Consider the following 22,106-nt stretch of genomic DNA (forward strand, 5'->3'; position numbering starts at 1 on the left):
ACGCAACACCTCCAGAATCCCATTCACCAGTTTTCTCGTGCAAAACATCAAATAAATATTTCTGTCTATTCACTCTTTTCAGGCGAAATACAATAGTCTTTCAACGACATTTTTCGTCAAATATGCAGATAGGGGGCAATTTTTTTCATGGCAATTTTCTGTATATATATTTTTTTGCACTATAGCTGTCTCTCTTATTGAGTTTTCATTCCTGCCACAATTTTTCTTTCCTTTTGCATCTTTGTCTATGGAACTGTATTTTACATTGTTTACCACATTAATTTTATAATGGCAATGTTCTGATTTGCAAATTTATTGTATAACTAAAACCCCCTGCATAATGCCTGAATGGGCCTTTAGGGTATATATTAATAAAAAAAAGTGTTGATGCACAAAGCGGGTGACTGAACGAATAAGTTTATGCCCTGTTACTAACGCTTAATCAGGAACATGTAGCGGCAAGTGTGAAAAAAGCAAAAAGGCAAAAACTATCAGTTTTTATTTCAGTGAAGATTCATGTTGCCACTAAGAGCTGTTGTTTCAGAAAAAGACACTTGGTAAATAAATGTTTCAGAGTATATTCAAAGAAATTCGGAGCGTTTGAAGACTTGTGATCCGCTAAGAATTTCTAACTCAGAATCTATCATCTTATCACTAAGTGAACAACCTTCTTTGAGCCGTAATGCATTCGGTATAGACGTAAAAGATTTATATTATTGTTTGCCCCAATGTGAAGATTTGAAGTGTATAAAGCAGTGCATGAGAGAAGATATTGATGAGTTGTTATTTCAGTGCCAGTGTGGCAACTCCATTGCGTCGTTTTTAGAGCTCATGCAGGCCACCTAAATTCTACCGTTGTGTCTTGGAAGGGAAATAATTTTGTCCAAAAATCTGGTATCTGCATTGAATCATGAATATACCTGTAATTAGTTATATTTTTCTTGGGTATGTAGACGGGCAGCTGCAAAAGCATTTGAATTGGTTATCATCACACGCTGTTTGATATGTCCATGACTTCTTAGTTCTACTGGACATTAACAATTGCTCTTTACTGGTTGCTAATATAAAGAAAGATGTTAAGGAAAACTAAATGTCAGCGTTTCACTTTGGAGTTTCAAAAAATTGATGAGCTACAGTTTCTCGATTTAAGACAGGCTTTCGTCAAAGATCACATATATAGCAATACCAACCTCGATTCAAAAAGCCAATTCTAAATTTTAATTCTGGCCACTCAAAACCATACAGGGAGCCATTGTGTCAACTGTGCTGGGTGCCGCTCTTCAGAAGTTACGCGAGCACTTTATGGCGCATGCATTTGATGCACAAGTTGCTTGCCTTGCAAATTCTGGCTTTCCGAGTGACATGATTTGTTCCTTGTCGGAAAAACTTATTTCAAAGATCGAGAAGTTTTATCATTGTGATTCTAGTGCACTAGAAATTAGCAAGAAAAAGAGGCAGGCAGTTATCCCATACATACACAGGATAGCACATGGTTTGAAAAATGTTGGTGCTCGTTATTGCATAAACATGTCATTCTCAGCACGTAATAAAGTGCATAAAGTGTGTACTTTGGTGGATAGAGCATTGTGTCAGCAGCCAGGGAAAGGGAACAAATGTGTCTCCAGTCATGCCCACAGATATGCTCCTTGCACTACTGGCGTGGTTTATGGGATTCCACTGTCTTGCAGCTGCGAATATTTAGGTGAAATGGGCATTACATAAACGTGTGCTTAAGAGAGCATGGGCTAATGCTATCAGATGCTAAAATCACGCCTAATTTGGCAGCTCGTTGTAGGCCATATGGATGTATGCTCAGGGCTGGGCAGAGATGCCCGAAAAAGTATTCTGGAATGCAGATATCGAAATGCGTGGTTTGGAAGCATAAAATACAGATACTGAGATGAATTTGTAATTCATGTGACAGGATATTTCAGACATACGTTTGCAAAAAGACAAAAAAGTATTCCAGAATACATATACTAAAATACTTTTGTCTATGTCGGGGATAGTTATACTCCATACAAACATTTGTTATGTGCAGCATAATATTTAAAATCTGCAGCACATTGAAACTTGCAAATGAAATTGATTTATTATATTTTCGCCATTCTCCGAGTGTCATTAAGGCATTACAAAGGATGCTTACACTGCACATAATTGTTAATAACCACATATTTACAGATATCAGTTGCAATAAAAAACTATGCCATATGAGAGCATCAGTCACACGCATTGTACACTGAAATCCGGAACTCAACAGCAACACTATTAGTTATGCTAGAAGGAGCGTAGTTCAAGCGAAGTTCTGGAACCATAAACAACCGAACTTCCAGTTGAAGGTTTAGTGTTTTCTAGAAACATCTTAGAAAAGGCAGAAAGAATTAAGAACGGACAAAACAAGGAATGCGAAAGGAAACTCAAAAAGACCTCTTTCGAATCGCTGTTTGGCCATGCTGGCGTTTTTCAGAAATGCTCTGCAGAACGAAGTATCGTAGATGGCACACGGCACCACGCACCAAATTCTTTGGGTGGCTTGTGGCTTCCGCAATAAGCTCCAGTTTTTCAAATGGGCGCTGCAAAAAAAACAGTGGAAAAAAATAAGAAAAACAAACACTACTCGTTCAATTGGCATGAGGAAATACATTTAAAAAATGGCGCTCATTGTGCAGTATACCATACTCCTCACAATGAAAATATCTGTGCTGGAATTCAATATAGCAGTATAACATTGTTGTCACGCTGAAGCAGGCCATCATTCAAACACATCATGGGATGCGGGTAGCAAAGCAACTCGCTCGCTTTCAAGAAGGTAGGAGTCAGTTTCGCCCTCAGCAGAAATGTAGAAATGGTGGGTGCATATCTTGCCGTGGACTGCCAAGGTCACAGCAGAAATTTTTTTCCCCATTGTCAACACGTCTCAGCTCATTTACGAAAAAAAAAAAGTAACAAGATACCCGTGTCCTGGATAGTATTGCGATACATGCGATATACCGTAAAAGTATTTCACTACTGAGATACAAATACATTTTTTAAAAGTGCCTCGATACAGCAATACAGACACTCAAAAGTATCTCTTAAATACTATTGCGATACTACCCAGCCCTGTGTGTGCCCCACTTGTAGAAAACAAATATCAAATATTGACATGTTGATTAGCGCATGTGTGAAGTAGCCGAAGCATTTTTCATCAGATCAAACAACAAGTGCATAAGTATTTCATGTAACATTCGTTTAGATGAAGAACATAAGGTCTTATAGAAGACATGAAATATTCTGTGTTGTAACACATGTGTCCATGTGCACAGTTTTGATGAGTCAATATTTTCTATATATGTACTTTCCTTTTACAAATAAATTTCAGTTGTGAAATCAGCGCTGTGACCCTCTCCGACTGCTTCTAACCCGTTCCTTTGTAAAATATTCTACGGTGAACACTCACCAATTTGCCTAACTCACGATTCTGCATCTTTTATTTACCTATGGAATCGGGGAAGCAGTTGCGGTCTGACAGATTCCTTTTTTCCACCCCATATTCAAACATCAGGGCTTCAAATGCTACCGCAGCTTTTATTGCAGGTGTCTGAGTACTTTCATTGTGCTCCACGTGTCAGAACCCAGAGAAATAAAACACCAACAAGCATGTGTGCATTGTTTAAAAAAAAAAAGAGAGTGAAAGAAAGGATAAAGTAAATTTTGCTGTACAGTTTCGTTGTTGCGACATTGTTGTTAGTCGTTGTCAAGACAAGGTCGCATAAAATGCGTAAGTACTCCTTTTTGCTGAAAAGTATATTTTAGACATGTACAAATGAGACGGGGATGCAAATCATTAGTAAATACAGCAGTCTAGATCAAGGTAATCTAATCCAATCCTAAATGGCCTGCAGGCTATAGCCATTCTATTGAACTAGAATGTGCTCCAGTAAGCCAACTGGCCGGGCTGTTGCATCCTTGTTTTATACGAATGCCGCGAGATAGCGCCACCTTTACGTTTCCTAGCAGCATTGGCTGCACTGTTGGACTATCGCAGGCTCCTTCAAACTTGCAGCTGCAGTTGATTTTATTTTTGTGGTTGTGTTCTGGTTGTTCCAAAAACCAAACAGCCAACTTCCTCAGTGCCTGGGTCACAAGTTTTGTTTTGACCAGATACACACATTTTTTTCATATTTACCACATACACTCACAACATTATGAGTGTGTGTGTAAAATGTGTTCATTTGTTTTATATGAGTGCCTCTTATTTTATTTTTTTACTGCTAAAGTGTTCTTTCCACCGCACATTTTCTAAGAAGACATTATGGTCATGGAGTTTGCTTTTAATCTATGTGAAAAACCTGGAAAAATCACTAAATTTGAAAAAATTTAAATTGATAAACACCCTGTTGTCGCTTTGCTAGCAAGTATGTTAGGAAACAGACACATGTGCAGTATGGAAGTGTGCAATGTCACAGTCATGTATTGTCAAGAAACGTCACATATCTACGCTTGAAATACTTTTCTGACCTTCCAAGTTTCAACAGATGTGTCAATGACACATCACTTCTTTCCTAGGATGAAATGCTTTCAAGAGTCCTATCAGGACCCCTGCCTGTGATCTTTTTCAGGTATTTAATATGAACTGACACGCCCTAATGCTTGCATACTTACACAACAATCTGTCAAATTTTCCATACACTCTTAACAGCCTGTAAATTCACTCCTAACAACACCCCCTCCACTCTTCCAGTATAGGCCAAAAGGGTGATTATTTACAATACCATGCTTGTGGAACATTACTATCTATGAATCTTACAATTGTTTGGTGAAAAAAATTAGGGGACCCTCAAGGTTTGAGTAGAACACAACAGTGATATCCTATCCTTAGTGCATACTCCAACCACCTAGTGCATACTTTTTGCAGGGTAACATTACTTGAAAAGTTTATACTGTAGATTATTACTACGTAATCAATGTTTAAAGTGGCTTGTGCTAGTAAGGGTTTCGCATATAGTTGCAGTCTGCGTAGTGGATTTCTAAATGGCGGCTAAGCGAGCTTGTTGATACGTACACATAGTTACTTCGAAGAGCGCAGAGATGGGACACAGGATAGATAGACCACGCAATACAGGTACTGGGTAGTATGCTTTAAACCACGAGCAACTATGTGCATGAAATGTTTTTAAACTTGATATGCACCCAGTACATGGTCCTAAGAGAATACTCCAGTAGCATTTGTGCCTTTTGTTTTTCGTGGCTGCTTTAAACAACGAAGTCATTATGATAATCACACGTTCTGATGGCCAGTGGCAATGCACACTTGTACCATGAAATACTGCGATATTACATATTGTATTGTGAAGTGTGTATACTAGACGCGTGTATTTGTAAAGCATTAAAATTATTTTTGAGCAGGCACGTGGCTTTGTGGTAGAATGCCTGTTTGCGACACAAGCAGCTTGGCTTCTATTCTCACTCAGACATAGAAGGTTTTATTTGTTATTCTTCTTATTTCATTGTTTTTATATAATAGACCAGATGTAAAGTGAACATGGAGAATTTCATGCACCAAAAAAATGCCAACACTGTAGCTGTACAGGTGGAATCACACTTGTCCAGAGCAGCGGAGCGCATGGCTCTTGTTAGTGACGGCTTCTACGTCACCTTAGCTACATGCTTCTGTTCACGCTTAAATTATTGCACAAAGGCCTAGCACGCCGTATGCCATGTTAGATATTTATACGGCGTCGGCATTAACATATTTCTGCAGAAAACAGCAACTGGAGCGGTCGGCTAGGTGTTTTAGACAAGTGTGATTCGATCTCTAGAAATATTAAGTGATTAAACACTCCAAATTTAATTTTGTTGCGTTCGATTCAACAGTCATGATTTGCAAAACTGTATATGTTTTAAAAGTTTACAAATGTTTTAAAATGTTAAGTACACCAAAATAAAAGAAAACTTGTGCAACAGTATGAGACACAGCATCCGCCCTGGCACATTAAAAGAAAAAAGACTTGACAAGTTGTGTAGCGCAGCTCGCTACTCAGCTCCAGGAATGTGCTTGTACCAATGAATACTTACCCTTTCTTAAGGGTTCTGTGAATTTCGAGGGCCTGATTATTTCCTACAGCCAATCAATTTTTTTAATGTACATTTCTTTTATGTCACTGGAAAGCTCGTAATTCAGAATGTCTAATCACGCATTGGCAACACAAAAAAGGCAATGAAACAGTTTTCACGAACCGTTGTTGCTGATGGAGTCTTATATGCAACACATGTTGAAAACAGTGGCCTACAGCTGTTCACTGCATTGGTACCAAATTCTGCCATGACAGAGTGCATGAGCAAAGTGCTGGAGAAATGGTGTGTGCATTCACTGTGGTTTAATGTAGGTTTTTTGTTGCTGTGGAGGAAGCTCCACTGCTGAGCATCAATTTCTTAACCTTTTGATGGTTAATAGGATGAATGCATCCCACTTTTTCCTCAGTAAAACTTTCTCTGCCACTTTACGTTGCCATCAGCACAATGCCTTCCAGTTGTGGTGTACCAGAAACATTAAGGAAACTGAGAAACTATATATTGCACATTTACAATGCATGGTATCAGTGATACGTTGAGTTTAAAATCTTTTATTCTGTTAATATATTTTTTTCAGCCGGTGTCATATTGTGTACCAGGTAGCTAAAGTTTCAAATTTATGGTATTCTTCTGTTCAGATTTTTTAAAGAACTTTAGCATGCAACTATAGATTTTCTTTCTAAATTGCAAAAATTATATCAACCTAAAATTATTGTGGAAGTGCACTCGAATGAAAAATGAAGCAGTTCCTTGCATAGCCTATTAACATAGCATACATGCATAACTGTTTTTTCATGTTTGATGGATGCCACAAAACAGCACATTCTTTGATATTTTTTATCATTATGAGGAGAGGCAATGAGACCAAAAGCTGTGGCTAAGACACTGTTGCTAAAATTTCGTGCCAAAGGAAAAATATGGCAGAATTGCTGCTTCATACAGCCAGGAAGCCAAAGAGAACACGAATTTTCAAGATCATCAAATCATGCAAGATATATAAGAAAAGCAAATATGTCACACCTGAATAGAGTTCACGAATATGATGCAGCATTTGTTAACACACTTACAGCATTCAGTGCATTGACACCACGTCAAAGTGGCTTGCCATGATTCATTACCACAATTTTAATTATTTGCGAAAATGCAGGCTCAACTGAGATGTTCGCCCTTATTCATTGCAGATACAAGACAAGACATGCATAGACACAGCTTCGTTAAATGTGAATGAAAAGCAATATTCTACTTTTTCTTTATTTTCATATGAATGCATGCACTCATCTATGCCTGCTGTTTTCTCCTTGTTTTCCACGAGTTTCAATATTATCGCCACCTACCGACAAGACAGACACAAGCTGAAAGGGTACGTGTATGTGAAGACCTTGGGACAGAGCCGCTAGACTCAATGCCACAGGCAGAGGCGCAGAATTGCGTAGAAAATCTGAAATTAAGGTTCACTGCAATTTTTCTCCCACAGTTTTAGAAGTGTTCCTCTGTACTGCTTCCATTGGGCCTTTTTGGGTAAGAAATTTGGCAGCAGAATTACAGCTTAGTGCCCTTATGAGACAATGTGACATATGTTGCCCCACTTATTCAAAGATGCTTCATGGGTCGATGAGCCACATGCGTCCCACTTTTTTCTCATAAACTGATGGCCATATTTTAGTGAAGATTGTGTCACACTATTTTTAGGCATGAAGTCCTGCAAATTTCTGTTATTATGTGAAAAATATCGATGAATTCACGAAGGGTAAGTTAAATTGCATAATAAGCAAAATTGAAAGTGAGAATGCAATATATATACTATATAATTTTAAGCCAGATTAACGATTGTCTGAGCTGCAGCAGGCAACGTGCAGAAATTCTCCAGAACTCGATACTAAGCTTTTGCCACGAAGCGGTGTAATGGCACAGCTGCTGTGATTTTCAAACACCATTTCAAAATACATATACAACTCAAATTACTCAAGGGAAAGGGAGCTTTACTTTATCATACTTCTGCATGTTTCCAAATAAAGAAAGATCTATTTACACTTCCTGGCCAGTTAATTGCTGTACCCCTAAACAGACATAAAAGTGAAAACCATGACATTTGGTAGTCTAACAATGGACCTAGGAATTTCAACATCACACCAATGTGATTTGGCATAAGCTGTAAAAGCTTATTCAATCAGTCATACATTGTTACCCTTTTATGCCAGTTTTAACGCGATAGTTTTAAAAATCTCGTGGGCATCGTTGATTGTGAGTGATGAACCTTGTGAGCAACCGGAAAAATGAAGAAAGATGCAAATAAAATAAGTAATAAAAAATTTCCCAGTTTGCGGGAGGATCAAGCCCAGGCCGTTTGCATGGCAAGCAGGCGTTCTACCCCACAGCCACACATCTGCTTGGAAATTAAGGAATATAACTTCATCTACTTGAAAATGCAGTGAAAATAATGTTAGGCTTTGCAAACACATGTGTCCTGTATACTGCCTTCACAATTCAATATGTAATATCACAGTAATATTTCTTGATACAAGTGTGCATTGTAATCAGGCATCAGAACATGTGATTATCTTTAGGACTTCATAGTTAAAAGGTGGCCAGCCTTAACAAAACGCACACATTTCCTTCAGACCACATAGTGAGTGCATACCAAGTTCGAAAATATTTCATGCACTAGTAGCGTAACTTTTCCGACTGCACGGCACACTGTCGACTACGGAATGCGGACGAAATTTCCGGTGACTGGTTGGAATGTGCCAGCGCTGTAAAACCTGAGAGTCATCAGTAGCTGTAACACTGGACGCACGGGCTGTCTTCGGTTGTCCCCACTTTCACGGAGCGGCAACATAACGAGCAGCTGCCCCACGGCGTTCTTCATGAATCTGTACCTATCGTGGAATTGTTGCTCGCCGTACAACTCCATCGGGTTTCCTTGGTCACGTAAAGCGGTTCCAAGAATCTTCGGCAGGCAGTGCGCCTCAAAAAATGCTTCGCTTATGGCGAGGCAAGCAAACTCAAAAGCGGCCACCTTTCACGCGACGTCCATTCGAGAGGTGGCCATGTTGGAATAACGCGTCAAGTCGCTTTCAAGCAAGCCCCGCAGCTGACTTGAAACTTGTCCTAAGTGCTTGAAGTACGCACTAGGGCCAGGGTATCATTATCGTGTTCAATTCTTGAAATCGAACCTTAAGGGTCGCCCAATTTTTCTTTTTTAAGTGATGGAAATGAAGCATTATTCTAACCATGTTTTATGCCAGCAATTAGACTAGTAGGTTAGCTCAGTGAGCCATTTTTGCATTTATATCAGGTTTATTTGACTCAAGACAAGCAATATTATTTTCAAATGGCACTGTATGCCAAAGACCTGACATGGTGTCTATTGTTGGACGTTAATCTTCAGGTATCCTCGGCCCTCCCTCTTTCCCTCGTTGAAAGGCCTGTTTTTTGTTTAAGAAAAGGTGACAACCCTGGTGACCGCAAAGTGTGAAAACAGTATAAAAATATTGAAGCAGGTTGTGTAGACAACAATCTACAGACAGTGAGTGGCATACAGAATTGACTTGGCTGTCTTTAATGTGTGTGTGGGGGGAGGGCATAAAAAAAGCTGCTACAGGGCCAAAACAGATGCCGTAATTGCAGTGGCAACTATGCAAAGGGGCAGCTGGAAAGTCTGCTTAAATCTTCCAAACATGAGCGTCTTGAATTCGCTGTAGTTTTATCTCGAACAAATTAGGACTTGAAAAAAAAAAAGAAAACCTAGTCCTCATATATTTGAAACAGGCACATATTGCAAGAAGGCTGTTGATAAACCAGGAACAAGTTTAGCCATTCCTTCATTGTTGTCAATTGTGAGCACACAATACATACCACAGCGATACTTTTGGGAAGCACACCTTGATGTGACCGAGGTTAGGGGCACAGGCTTTCACCCAGGTGCCGGGGAAGAAGATACCTTTGAGAGGCTTCTTGACGACAGAAACACACGATTTATTTACATATTTACAGGTGTAAAAAACACAAGGCGTCGAGATGCGCTTTTACAGGAGACAGGACTGGCCGTAACGAAAGCACAAAGAGAGCCCTGAGCGCACACGCGACGCGCTTTTCATATCCTCGGTCCGTGCATGCGCCTCTCCTCAAACATGAACTGTCTGTCCCAGCAACGCTGATGCGTGTTCCCTGCAGCACACCCAGACACCTCTTGCGTTTCTGCTGGACGCGTACCACATTTGGCTGGTACGCCAATGAGCGTCTATTGCAGACTTGGTCCTTGCACTGCCAGTCATAACATTTGAATGGATACTGGCAAGCTAACTGGCACCTCCGAACCTGTGCCGCTTTAGAAGACGGGTCCCATCTGCAATGAACCACTTCTTAGCAGCAGAAGAAAAGAAAACAAGAATACTTCTTGTTTTTTTTTTTTTTTGCTTACCCGAGGCAATATTTGAACCAGCGAATTAAAAGCTGAGCATAATAACTCTTCAGCTTTTTATGCATGGTGACAGAAGAAATCATAGCCTTAAATAGTAAATAGTATAGGGGATGGGAAAGGCAAGGGAGGATGAAAAGGGGAGAGTGAAAAAGAAGATGGGAGAACCATTAGAAAGAGGAGAAAGAGAAAAAAACAAGGGGAGAAACCAATTGCGTAGAGAGAGCAAAAAATACAAATATATTAATTAAAAAAAGCAGGGTTGTGCAAATATTCAAATGCTTCGAATATTTGAAGGAACAGTACTGTATTCAAACTCGCTTCGACTCGATTTTAAGTTATTAAAAATTTTGAAGTATTTGCAATAAACAAATAAATAACATTGATCTGCACATAACCTACTGTGAAGGTGATTTCACTGAAGCATAGAGTGCTATGCTGTGAAAGCACCTATCCAAGAGAATTCGCACTGCCGCAAAACCTCTTCAAAGTTTAAGGGGCACTGCAACTCTTATTGAATATGGTCGTAAAATGCGGCCAATCGGTAGTCAAGACTCCCGAGAACAGGTGAGCCAAATATTGTTGTGCAGCACAAGGCCACAATTTCTCAATAAATGTTTAAATTCACCTGAAAATTGCTTTCCTTTCACTCGACAAATTGCGCTACAAGCTCAAAAATTACCCATTACAACCATTGTATCAGCGATTGGCTGATTCGAGCATGGCACGTTGGACGTTAATGGGGCCAGGCTCACTTGGACTATGATCGAGTCGTGAGTTTGAGTGAGTACAGCTGAGTAATATTACATGAGTTTGAGTTAGAGTGAGTGTGGCTAAGGAAAATTTTAATGAGCTTGAATCCGAGTGAGGAAAATATTTGCAAGTCTGAGGTGATGAGCCCTAAGCTCAACGTGTATTTCTTGGGTGAGCCTTAGTGAGCACCACATTTTATTTCTGACCTACGTTCCTATATACCCGCCTATCAGCATAACTATCGACATCATATTTGCTTACATTGCTAATCAAGTCTGTTCAAGCATACATCAACACACAACCGTTCATGCGGTTATTGCACAGAGGTGCAAGTTAGGAGATAAGGGGGTCGCCAAGACCTCCCTTCACAAACTCGCTCATGGGATATTCATGGCAAAAATTTCTGATGTGAGCTGCATATTTCATAAAAATATTCTTACTGGATTGCGACTAGTGACAGCTGTTCGCTCACTCAGACACAGGTCAAATCGCGAGTCTGAGCGTGCCGAACTGAGTAATATGTTGGTAAGTTTGAGCCTGAGTGAGAGTGGTTGACACAGTTTAGCGAGTCCCAATTAGTTCTGTTGAGCTAAATTTAAGTGAATTTGAGTCCAAGTGAGTTTCCATGGTGAAATGTATTTCTTGAGTGAGTTTAAATAGGTTCCACTTTTTCTACCGGCCTATGGCTGCTGCTCTCAAACATCAACACTTAATCCTTGGGCAGCATTGAAGCAGCTGCAGCCATTCAGCCCTCATGCCTGCGATGCAGGATCGTTTTACTGAGGCAGGGTCTCGTTTCAGGAAAGGATGAGCCAGTTTTTCACACACAAATGTCAAACATTTAAAATTAAAGTAATTTTAAATAAAAGCAAAACAATCACACTGAAACTGCACCCATTACCAAACTACTAAGACAAGCATAGCTTTGTAATTAAATGAAGTTCTGCTGAACATTTGAAACAAAAACAGTCACTAGTAGTTTTAATGCTGGTGTCATCCACAGTGGCAGACTCATTCTTTGCAGGTGTATTTGTTGGCTGAAGCAGATGAGAAGCCCAATTCACCCATCAGTAATGGGCAGAAGTGCTTCAGTCACAGTGTGAAAACAATCTCCAAATGTGAGCAGAGAGATCAGAACATCTGATAGATAGAGCTGCAAGAGACAGGATGTCTCTTGCAGCTTCTGTTTATTCTTTCTTTGTCTAGTTGTAGTGCTGTTTATAGCAAGTTCACGACGTATTAACAAGCCTGCATTAACACTTTATATCAGACAGATCTAGCCATGCATGCACCATGGTGGCTGGTCACTGCACCATCGTGGCTGGTGACCAGAAGCAGGAACCCGCTCGCCAACCTAGACGACTGAGTCAGCCTCCCAAAGGCAGGTCAGGACCAGGACATGATGGCTGGCAGCAGGTCCTTGTTATGGTCTCGTGAATGGTAACCAACATGAGCACTGCACTGATGTTACACGCACATCACAATGTCTAAGTATATGCACTGACTTAAATTTGGGTGATGTGTAAAAACCACTGGCCGCTAACAGCAGCAAAAATATGGTTGTCACTAATATAAACCATGACTATATGCCTGTTGGTCCGCGGGCATAACTGCCTGTACCATGATATGAAGCAGCTTTGTGCAACTTCACATCATGGAACGTTTCTCTATCCGCCAACCGAGAACGCGCTCTGTAGCGGTCAGGCTCCGCCCAGAGATTAAGACAATATGAAACTAATACAGGCCATGCTGAACTGCTGCCTCAAACTGCAGCCAGTCTAATGGAATCAAACTTTGCCATAGCAAACATTTAGGCTTTTACGAGAAGTGATGCTGTTTTCTAGGGAATGTTTAGAATATGAACTATTTGTTAATGCATTAGGAACATCTTACATTGTAATACAATCACATAAAATTTATTTACAGTTGGAAAAGTAAATTTTCACCAGCTGCCCGCATTAGCTTTCATTTTGCCGAAGTATGTGTTTCCACATAGCACAGTTCAGAAAATGAAGTCAGGCATTCAATCACAAAGGAACAAATTTTCTTCATCTGAAAGGGACGCTAAAGGCAAAAAATTTCTCTTGTTCGAATGATGAGTGAAAGTTTAAGAATGCCTAAACGTCAGTATTATCTACAGGGCTTAGTTCACCAAGAAAGAAGTAAATGTATGATAAGGCTCCAGTCACCCATGCCATATTCTGCGAACTCTGTAACTCTATAAAATGACGTAGTCGAGTCCCAGATAAAGTAATTACTGAAACTGTCCACAGTAGAAAAGACGATTTCAGCGCATTAAAATCTGGTATGAAATGCTTATTTTTTTATAAGTAAGGTTTAACGTCTCAAAACCAGCATATGATTATGAGAGACGCCGTAGTGGAGAGCTCCGGAAATTTCTACCCCCTAGGGTTCTTTAACGTGCGCCCAAATCTGGTATGAAATGCTGCTTGGTTCTTTCTATTTCTTTCTTTGAACTAAGAGCCGCTGACAAGACTCATGGCTAGCTTCAATCATCCCCCAAAAACGTGGGGGGGGGGGGGGCAGTGAAAGTTCTCTCAAATTACCTAGCTGTGCCACAGAAGCCGCTCCGAAGCTACTGACCGGTGTCTGCTTATAATAGCAAAACTTTCCTTCTACCACGCCTGCTACTACTGTATTTCATGCCACCTAAGGGACAAAATGTCAAGAAGACCTACTTGGAAAGTTGTTTAAATATCAGTTGTAGCATGCTGACCACTTCATATATAACTTCTTTTTAAACAAGGCATTTTCTTAGCACGGAACAAACAGTGTACCAACAGTATGCCTTTAGGGCCCCTTTAAAAGGTTTCATATATTTATATACTTAAACATCTAAAAAGGTTGCAACATGCTAGGATGCTCATGGTCCCTAAAATATACCGCAAAAATAATAACTTTCTGGCCTTCGTTATTTACAAAGTTCATTTTATTGACCGTTAGGCATCAAAATTTATTAACTTTTCCTCAGACCACTTAGTTTTTAAAAGCAAGGGGCATATAATATAATGGTTTGCATTATTTTCTGGATAAATAACGCCTGTAGAAAGTTATCTCACTGGATAACACGGACCAAAGAATGTCATTTTAAAATTCTTTGTGGGGCAGAAAAACTAAGAATGCTAATGATGATGACCGGGTATATTAATAACCTAGAGTTGTAATCTATAGAAAGGTCTCAAATCAGCAGCTATAGAACTATATGGTTTCAGGTTAAGGCCGATGTTTTTAATGGTTTAAACGTGTAATATTACTTTGGAACAAAAAAGCAACTTGACTTTGGTTTTACCCTGGGCACTTGCATTGTAGCAATAAGGAAATGCACCATCTCATTGTCTGCAAGACATGATATTAAATGCCTGCGAATTAAGGTCTTATCAAAAGCAACGGTGCACGGGTCAACGCCAGATGCAATGGTGAATGCATTAGCAATGGCAAAAACGCCACAGTCATAACAGTTTTCTTGACGCTGTACTGCCTTAGCGTGAATGGTGAGAGTATTAGAAGCTAGACTCATTATGTTCATAACTTGAGTTGCTACACTTGGCATAATGTCCTGGTCTAACGAATCATACAGAAAAACACTGTTTGTAGGGGCACCATAATTTGTCACTGTAACCCAATGCCCAGGAATATGCAGAATTTCAATAAAGTTGTCTCACTTCTCAAATGTCAAGCTCTCCCCAAGAAGAACATCCTGATAATTGCACAGACCAGGAAACTGACGCGAAATAATAAATTGCGCTCCATTTACGGTTGCATCTGACAGCCATCCCGTGCCTCGTAAGGCCACTAAATCAGAGGAACTTATTTTGTACGGTTTGCAATTATTTGGACCACAAATCGCGTCAGCTATGGGGTCACTAATTTCTTCCACTGTTCTACCAACGACTGTCACAGGTACCTTCTCTTTAAATTGAGAGTTTTTCAAAACATGCAAACGTAGTCTTTTTTCTCCCCGCTTCGTATCATGTGCACATCTCTTACGTGGTCGGCCGCGAGCGGATTTAGCTAGAGGTATGCTAAGCGCTGTTAGTTGCTGTGCAAAATCACTAGGCGAAGAGCTAGTGTCCGATGTCTTTGCTAGAGCCTGACATACCTTATCATCATGCGAGGCTATAGTAAAGTTAATTTCATCTTTTGAATCAGATTTAACTTGACCAGATTGCACTTTCAGTTCCAATTTATCTTCTGTGGAGCCCTTCTTCATAGTGTCATCATCTACAGACTTGGCCAATAGATAGTCGTTCAGGTCTACACTCCACGAATTACTTCTTTTGACTTTTCTAAGCTCTTTCCTTCCCCACTAACTTGTTCATTACTTTGTGCTATTTTAGGAAGGGGTGAATCATGTTTCTTATTTCTAGAGTAAGTAACAAGATTTTGGAAAAAGTCCTCACACTCGCTCTATTTTTCGCAAATTTCAGTTGCGCTACATTGGGCTAGTACATTAGCAGCTTCCTTTGAAAGTTCCAACAGACGTGCATATGCATATTTATATCTGGCCTCTGAGTTATCAAGTTTTGGCTGTACCATTTTTACCATGCTTGTGGTTAAAATGCTTAGTTTGTCTGGTGACCCTGTCTGGTCGGTCTGCACAAAATCAGGTTTAAGCCAGCGCTTTTACACACAACTTTCATCAAACAGTTCCATATTAGTTTTTGATCTAGCTGCAAGAATGTGCCTGCAGGGCAGCTGGTACTGCGCATTAAATGTGTATATGCATGTCCCCATATTATTAGTAACTTCATAAAGCTTATGCCAACAAAAACGGTGCATTTGCCATCAGAGAAAACACAGTCTCCTGGATATTTCACAAACAGCCCATATTCTTTACATATCAATTTTCTAGCATATTCGGTGCATTTTGCTGACACCTCAATGCAAAACTTATCAGTCTTACTGGTGTCAATGCAAGTTCTCATTTCTTTATATTGCATATGGCTGAGTGCTAGAGCATCGTGGGAGTCACATACCTTATCAGAGCTTTCACTGCTTCCACTAAGTGCATGTCACATGTTAGATAATTTTTTAACTTTTGATTATGGCTTTCCATTCGATTGTTAGTATTATTTCCTAAGCTACATGCATTTGCACGATAAGCACGACCCCACATGATCTTGCAGCTCTGCCAATTTTTATAAAAGTAGTTCAGGAGGGCTTTGTCATCTTCAAGTGCTTCTTCCAAGTCCTGCAAGTGCTCTTGATATATATCTACAGTATGTGCAAAAACCAGTTTCATAATTATATCTTTAACATACTTCTTATCTAGACTGTTTGACTTACGCTGCATCACTTTGGTGTGTAAGTACTTTATGCGTGCCACGAACACAATAAGATTCTACATTTGGGCAGAAGCTGCTTAATTACATTCATTTTATTTAAATCTTTGTCAATTACCATGATTTTGCACTTCTCCTCTACGACATAATTCAAACAAAGGAATGTCTCTAGGAAAGACTTTAATATTTCTGATGTCTCCCGCTGAACAAATGCATAACATACAGGCCTCCCATGGCTTGTTCCATCTTCACACAGAATTGAATGCAAGATATACCCTTCTTTATTAACTTTATTATTTTATTTTATTTTATTTATAAATACTGCGATCCTTCAGCTGAAAGATCATGGCAGGGTGGGAAAAAAATGTTCGAGAATCGGTACATACAAAAAAATAATGAAAACACAATAAATCGTACGATTTGAATATACAAGGCGAAGGTTCACAAACGCTTATTTCAACAAATTTTTCGAGTAACATAACACATAGTAACGTAACACGTAGAATACGGGTTATAGACTAACACAATAATTACAATAAAACAAATAATACAATGCAATGTGTAGTGATGGTTTAGGCGATGCTGTTTTCAAACAATGACAGTTTCTTCTGTAAAACGACATCATTTGTCAGGCTATTCCAGTCATTAATAGTTCTAGGGAAGAACGAATACTTGTGGCAGTTAATCCGTGAAGGTAAAGGAGTTATCGTTTTACTATGTCGCTTGCGAGTTGCGTAACCGGAAGAATACCGAAGAATGCCTGCATTGTCAACATTTAAATGACCATTTATTAATTGATAGAAAAACTTAAGCCGGCAAGTGCGGTTTCTGTCCACAACGGGTTGCAGACCGCTTTTTACCAATAATTCAGATACGGATGTTCTACCGTAGGAGTTATAAATAAAACGTAAGCCCTTGTTCTGCACTTTTTCTAATTGATTAATGTTACGTTTAGTGAATGGATCCCATATTACTACAGCATATTCCAACATTGGACGAATGAGTGTTTTATATGCCAACATGCGTACAGACGGGGTAGAATATTTTAAGGATCGCTTTAGAAAAAAAAGTTTCCGTAGACATTTACCTGTAGTTATATCGACGTGTTTGTTCCAGTTTAGATCATTAGTTATCCATACTCCAAGGTACTTGTATTCTGCAACTTCTGTAAGATTGACGCTATTTGTGCCGTACTGATAACATAAAGGATTTTTCTTTAGTGTTATTTTCATATAAACAGTTTTGTTGTAATTAATTGACATTTGCCATTCCTGGCACCAAGAGACGACCTTGTTGAATTGATTATTGAGCCTTATCTGATCTCCAGCAGTTGATACCTTCGTGTATAATACACAATCATCAGCATAAAGCTTTACACTTACAGAAAGGTCATTCATTATATCATTTATGTATAATAGAAAAAAAAAGAGGAAAAAAAAAAGATGGTATATACGTACCATCAAAGAACAACACTTCAGGGTATTTTTCTAGTAACTGGGCCATATGCTCTGATTGAAGCAATATGTACAAGAGACCATTTTCTGTATTCTTTTCAATATGAACCTTCCACCTAGAGTTTTCTGAAAACAATTAGGTGATTTTTTCTAACAGAAGGGCTCCATGATGAGCAGTGTCCTGAATTTTTTGAACTGTTCTATGCTTCATGTTTATAATATCACGAGAAGTAACGTGTTTTCCTGTTTTCCTCAGAATGGCATTCTTTAGGTATTTAGGTTTCACATTACAAGAAATCAACTCCTGAAGTTGCTCTTTTTCAGAAGCACTTAATGCTCGATTATTATTGTACCATACAAAAATCTCGGGACCTATTTCATGGTTGTGCACATCCGCTAAATTTACAACTTCATAATAGGGCTGTAGAGAAACCCGCAGCGCAAGCTTAAGTTCAACGTTGCAACCTGTACCGTTGAAGCGTTGATTGGGTCAAATATTTTGTCCCCTCGGATTTGGATGCCCTGCGTGGCAACAGACAAATTTAACTCGAACATAAGGAAAGTCTGCTTTGTTTAAATCTTTCTCAGTACACAATGGGTTTTTATCTGATTTTTCAATACGCATCGGATGGAACCCTTCACTTTTCCATCCTTCAAAGCTAGCTTTAAACTCCTTATAAGTGCTGAATGTGCTCCCTACAGAAAGATTTCCTCCACCTGTGCAAATATGGCTGTGTGACAATTTTGCTGAAGTTGCTTTCTGCTAACCACGAGGTGTGGAAGCGCTGGTGTCAGCTGCACTGCTGCCCTTGCACAGAACCACACCTTCTTACTGGGGGCTCACCGTGGATGTTACGCCGCAGGCGTCGGGGTGGCCCACAGTCAGAAGGTGGGCTTTGCTCAAAAGCAGCAGAGCACAGTGGCACGGCAGTACGCCCAGTCTTCGTCACTTTGTGGTGCACACTCGCACCACTGACAAGAGCAGGAGAAACTGGTTTCTTGTTACTGTGCCCTGTCCTATTTTCGACTCTAACCCCCTTTTCTACACGGAGATCACCACGAAGTGTGGAAGCGCTGGTGTCAGCTGCACTGCTGCCCTTGGACAGAACCACACCTTCTGACTGGGGGCTCACCGTGGATGTTACGCCGCAGGCGTCGGGTGGCCCACAGTCAGAAGGTGGGCTCTGCTCAAAAGCAGCACAGCAAAGTGGCACGGCAGTACGCCCAGTCTTCTTCACTTAGTGCTGCATCCACACACCACCGACAAGTGCAGGAGCATGCTCAGGGTGCCGTTTTACTTGAACGAAAACAGTCACAGCTGGAGCCCTGGTGCATGCCACTGCAGTTATTGGCAGTGAAGGGTACCCATGAGCAGTGTCTGTTTCTGCGACCTTAGGTGTCACTGACATCGCACTGTGACATTGTATGGTAGCAGAATCAGACTTCCGTGCAACGTCCGTCCACATTTCCTTGCATGGAGATGCAGGGGCTACAACAAGCATAGGGTCTGTGGAAAGAGCTGGGAAATTAGTTACATTATTCCAATACTGTGCCAGCCCTTTTGACTGATCACTGTACTGGAATTGAAGCTTCTGGTGGTCCTTTTCTTTCTGGTGCTGCTGCTGTAATGCTCCATTGTGGCTTGCCTCAAGGTCCTTGCTTGCTTGCTTGATGGCTGCACGTAGCAGGCACGCCAACAGCTGGAACACAGAGGAACACATTTACAGTTGAACCCCTTCATAACAGAAGACCCGAAGAATGAAGTTCTCATAGCAATGAAGAAATATAACGTCCATGATGAACATTCATTGAGTACAAGGTGTTTGCTCTCTCTCAACAGCGAAGGGATTTTAAAAGCACTCCCAAAATACATGTTAGTAATATGAGACTGTTTTAGACCCTTAAACTAGGTGAGGAAGTAGATGTAAAAAAATTGCAGCGGCGCTCATTTCACAAGTTGGGCACTTGTGTATTTGCCAAAAGGCTTTGGTGCAACCATTGCTGTTTACGTTGTTGAACAATGATGATAGCAAAATGACATCTTTTTCTTCAAAAGAAGACTTTTTGCTAATGTTTCTGTTGGTAACTATGTCAGCACATGACATATAAATTGCCATAATTTCGATAGATGTTCTGTAGACTGCCTAACTTTTTGCTGATGTGCTTCTGTCCAAACGCATGCCAAGACCTTACAGAAATTGCTTACGTACAGTGTTGTTTGGCATTTCAGCTTCAATGGAGCGACACCAGGTGCTGTTGGTCTACATGACTTTGTGTGAGCTGATGCCGACCTGATTGCATGCGAGGAGTTCTGCAATTTTCAGGTAACTCAGAAGGAAGCCACGTGACCCCAAATTTTTTCTGTGAGAAAAATTTTACCAGTTCACTATTTTAAACACAGTGCTCCAGCAAGATTTTTTTTCCCGATACATTTAAGATGGTTGCCAAAACGGCTGGGACGTTCGATGTATAATGATCCAATTACACAGATGACTTGCAGAATTTCTACTTTATATATCAGACATTGCTGCCCTGTTTTGGAAACAAGTAAGGCATATCAGACATCTCATTTTCAGTATTTCAATTAAGAGAATAAAATGGGCTAACATGGGTTTGATGAAATATGATCTGTGTTCATAACAATAACAGTAACAGTAGTATTGATCTTTCTTTTGATGCACAATAGGAAATTCACATTTACACCAGATGCTTGTGAACTCATGGCAGAGATAATGCACATAAGGGAGGTAACCTCACTGGCCTCCTTAGTAGTTCTTGTCAGATTGCTTATTCTGCACTTCTGAGTAAAGGAGCTGCTGTTCCATAAAGGCTGTGCACCAGTGAGCTTACCCGTTGGCGCCTCTCAAATATACTGTGGTAATGAACGCACAGTAAAACCCGCTTTTATCATTGGTAGCCGAAGTCGAAAATAGTCCCACTGCACGCGTCATTTCACTCTAATCAAATCATTTCGGAAGGCTCTACATGTGCAAAACATGACCAACAGGCAGCCGCTCGATTCCGACGATCTAAGCATGCAACTTAAGTTCAAAGGTCGTCCGTGGACCTGCAGTGCCAACATAACGAATTAACTCGGGAAAAAACGAAAAAGGCCGTAGCGGAATGCCGCTAACCAAATTCTCCAACGTCCACGTTTACGTGGCCTTCACCGCGCGGTACCACACTGCGCGGAAATTATACGTAGGACGACTATCACAGCTACACACGCCTAATTTCACCTAATTTTATATTCCGCGGGCGCTTGCGATGAAGCACGTGCACTGTAGCGCTGCAAGCACGCCTGCGTTTTCTTGGAGGATTGAATTCGTCTCTTCTAAATGCAACAATTGCAATATGTGTCGTTGACTCGTCGCTAACCCGTAACTTTGATCGTCCGCAGCTGCTACCGACTAGGCAGCTAGCCCCTTATAGCATCCACATTAATTGCTTACCTGGCTACCATGTTTCGTCGGGTGCACGCCGTCAGCCTTCAGCATCCCCATCAGCTCGCATGTGCCGTCCACGAAACCGTAGCCGTTCTTGTGGCACAGCGCCTGCAAAATGGCATTCGTCTCCCCGGCATCCGTGTTGAACGCCTCCAATTCTCTGACAGACAGCGCCCACTGGCACTTGCGCAAACTCGCTTGTCTCGGCAGAATTGCAGACACTACAACACGGATTGACGGATTGACATCAAGAATTCTGGAGATCAGTGATCGGAACCTGGCAATCAGCACGAGGGGTTCTTCACCGACATTGTTAGTGCCAACGTGAAGAGTGACCACGTGCACATCTGCCAGAGAATGAGCAATTAAAGAGAACAATTTCTCGATCCGCACAACGCTGAATGAGCGAACCTCGACATGTGTCCTGGAGCTCAATGTGAAAGACCCTGCGAGGTACTTTAACATTGAGTCTCCGGCAAGTGCACGGGTCATGTTAGGGTTGGCTTTTCAGCAGCCGCACACGAACACTTCAAGCACACTTAGACAGAGAAATAAATGCGAACAAACTACAACGCGAAAAGTGCAACAGAATTGACAGGCACAACTGGAAGATCACATGCAATCTCCAACACGATACGGTAGCAGAATCCGCCGGCTGTCAACGGTTAGAATGGTCCGC

The 22,106-nt window shown here is 40.6% G+C and overlaps 1 protein-coding gene and 1 long non-coding RNA gene across 5 annotated transcripts in view; one reads left to right on the forward strand and one right to left on the reverse strand.

Annotated features, from left to right (window-relative positions):
- Window positions 1–478: 478 nt before the first annotated feature.
- The window catches only part of LOC119173530 (uncharacterized), a 22,923-nt gene continuing 1,295 nt past the window's right edge, over window positions 479–22,106 (reverse strand). The window contains exons 1-6 of one of the 4 annotated variants that reach the window (XM_075896470.1): window positions 21,434–22,106; window positions 19,517–19,681; window positions 12,517–12,685; window positions 9,910–10,399; window positions 2,428–2,573; window positions 479–1,688 (exon numbers count right to left, since the gene is read on the reverse strand). The exon at window positions 21,434–22,106 is cut by the window's right edge and continues 1,291 nt beyond it. In XM_075896470.1, coding sequence (XP_075752585.1) covers window positions 12,611–12,685; window positions 19,517–19,681; window positions 21,434–21,919 — 726 coding nt within the window. In that variant the 5' untranslated portion in view covers window positions 21,920–22,106 and the 3' untranslated portion in view covers window positions 479–1,688; window positions 2,428–2,573; window positions 9,910–10,399; window positions 12,517–12,610. Of the gene's footprint in view, window positions 1,689–2,427; window positions 2,574–9,909; window positions 12,686–17,936; window positions 19,682–21,433 lie in introns of those variants that run through there. The other 3 variants (XM_075896471.1, XM_075896469.1, XM_075896468.1) reach the window with 3 other exon arrangements.
- LOC142818118 (uncharacterized) overlaps window positions 12,542–22,106 on the forward strand; it is a 14,281-nt gene continuing 4,716 nt past the window's right edge. The window contains exons 1-2 of the long non-coding RNA XR_012895595.1: window positions 12,542–12,664; window positions 20,212–20,305. This is a non-coding gene — a long non-coding RNA (uncharacterized LOC142818118). The remainder of the gene's footprint in view (window positions 12,665–20,211; window positions 20,306–22,106) is intronic.

Source organism: Rhipicephalus microplus, chromosome 5, assembly GCF_043290135.1.
Source record: "Rhipicephalus microplus isolate Deutch F79 chromosome 5, USDA_Rmic, whole genome shotgun sequence".
In the NCBI taxonomy this organism is placed as follows: Eukaryota; Metazoa; Arthropoda; class Arachnida; order Ixodida; family Ixodidae; genus Rhipicephalus; species Rhipicephalus microplus.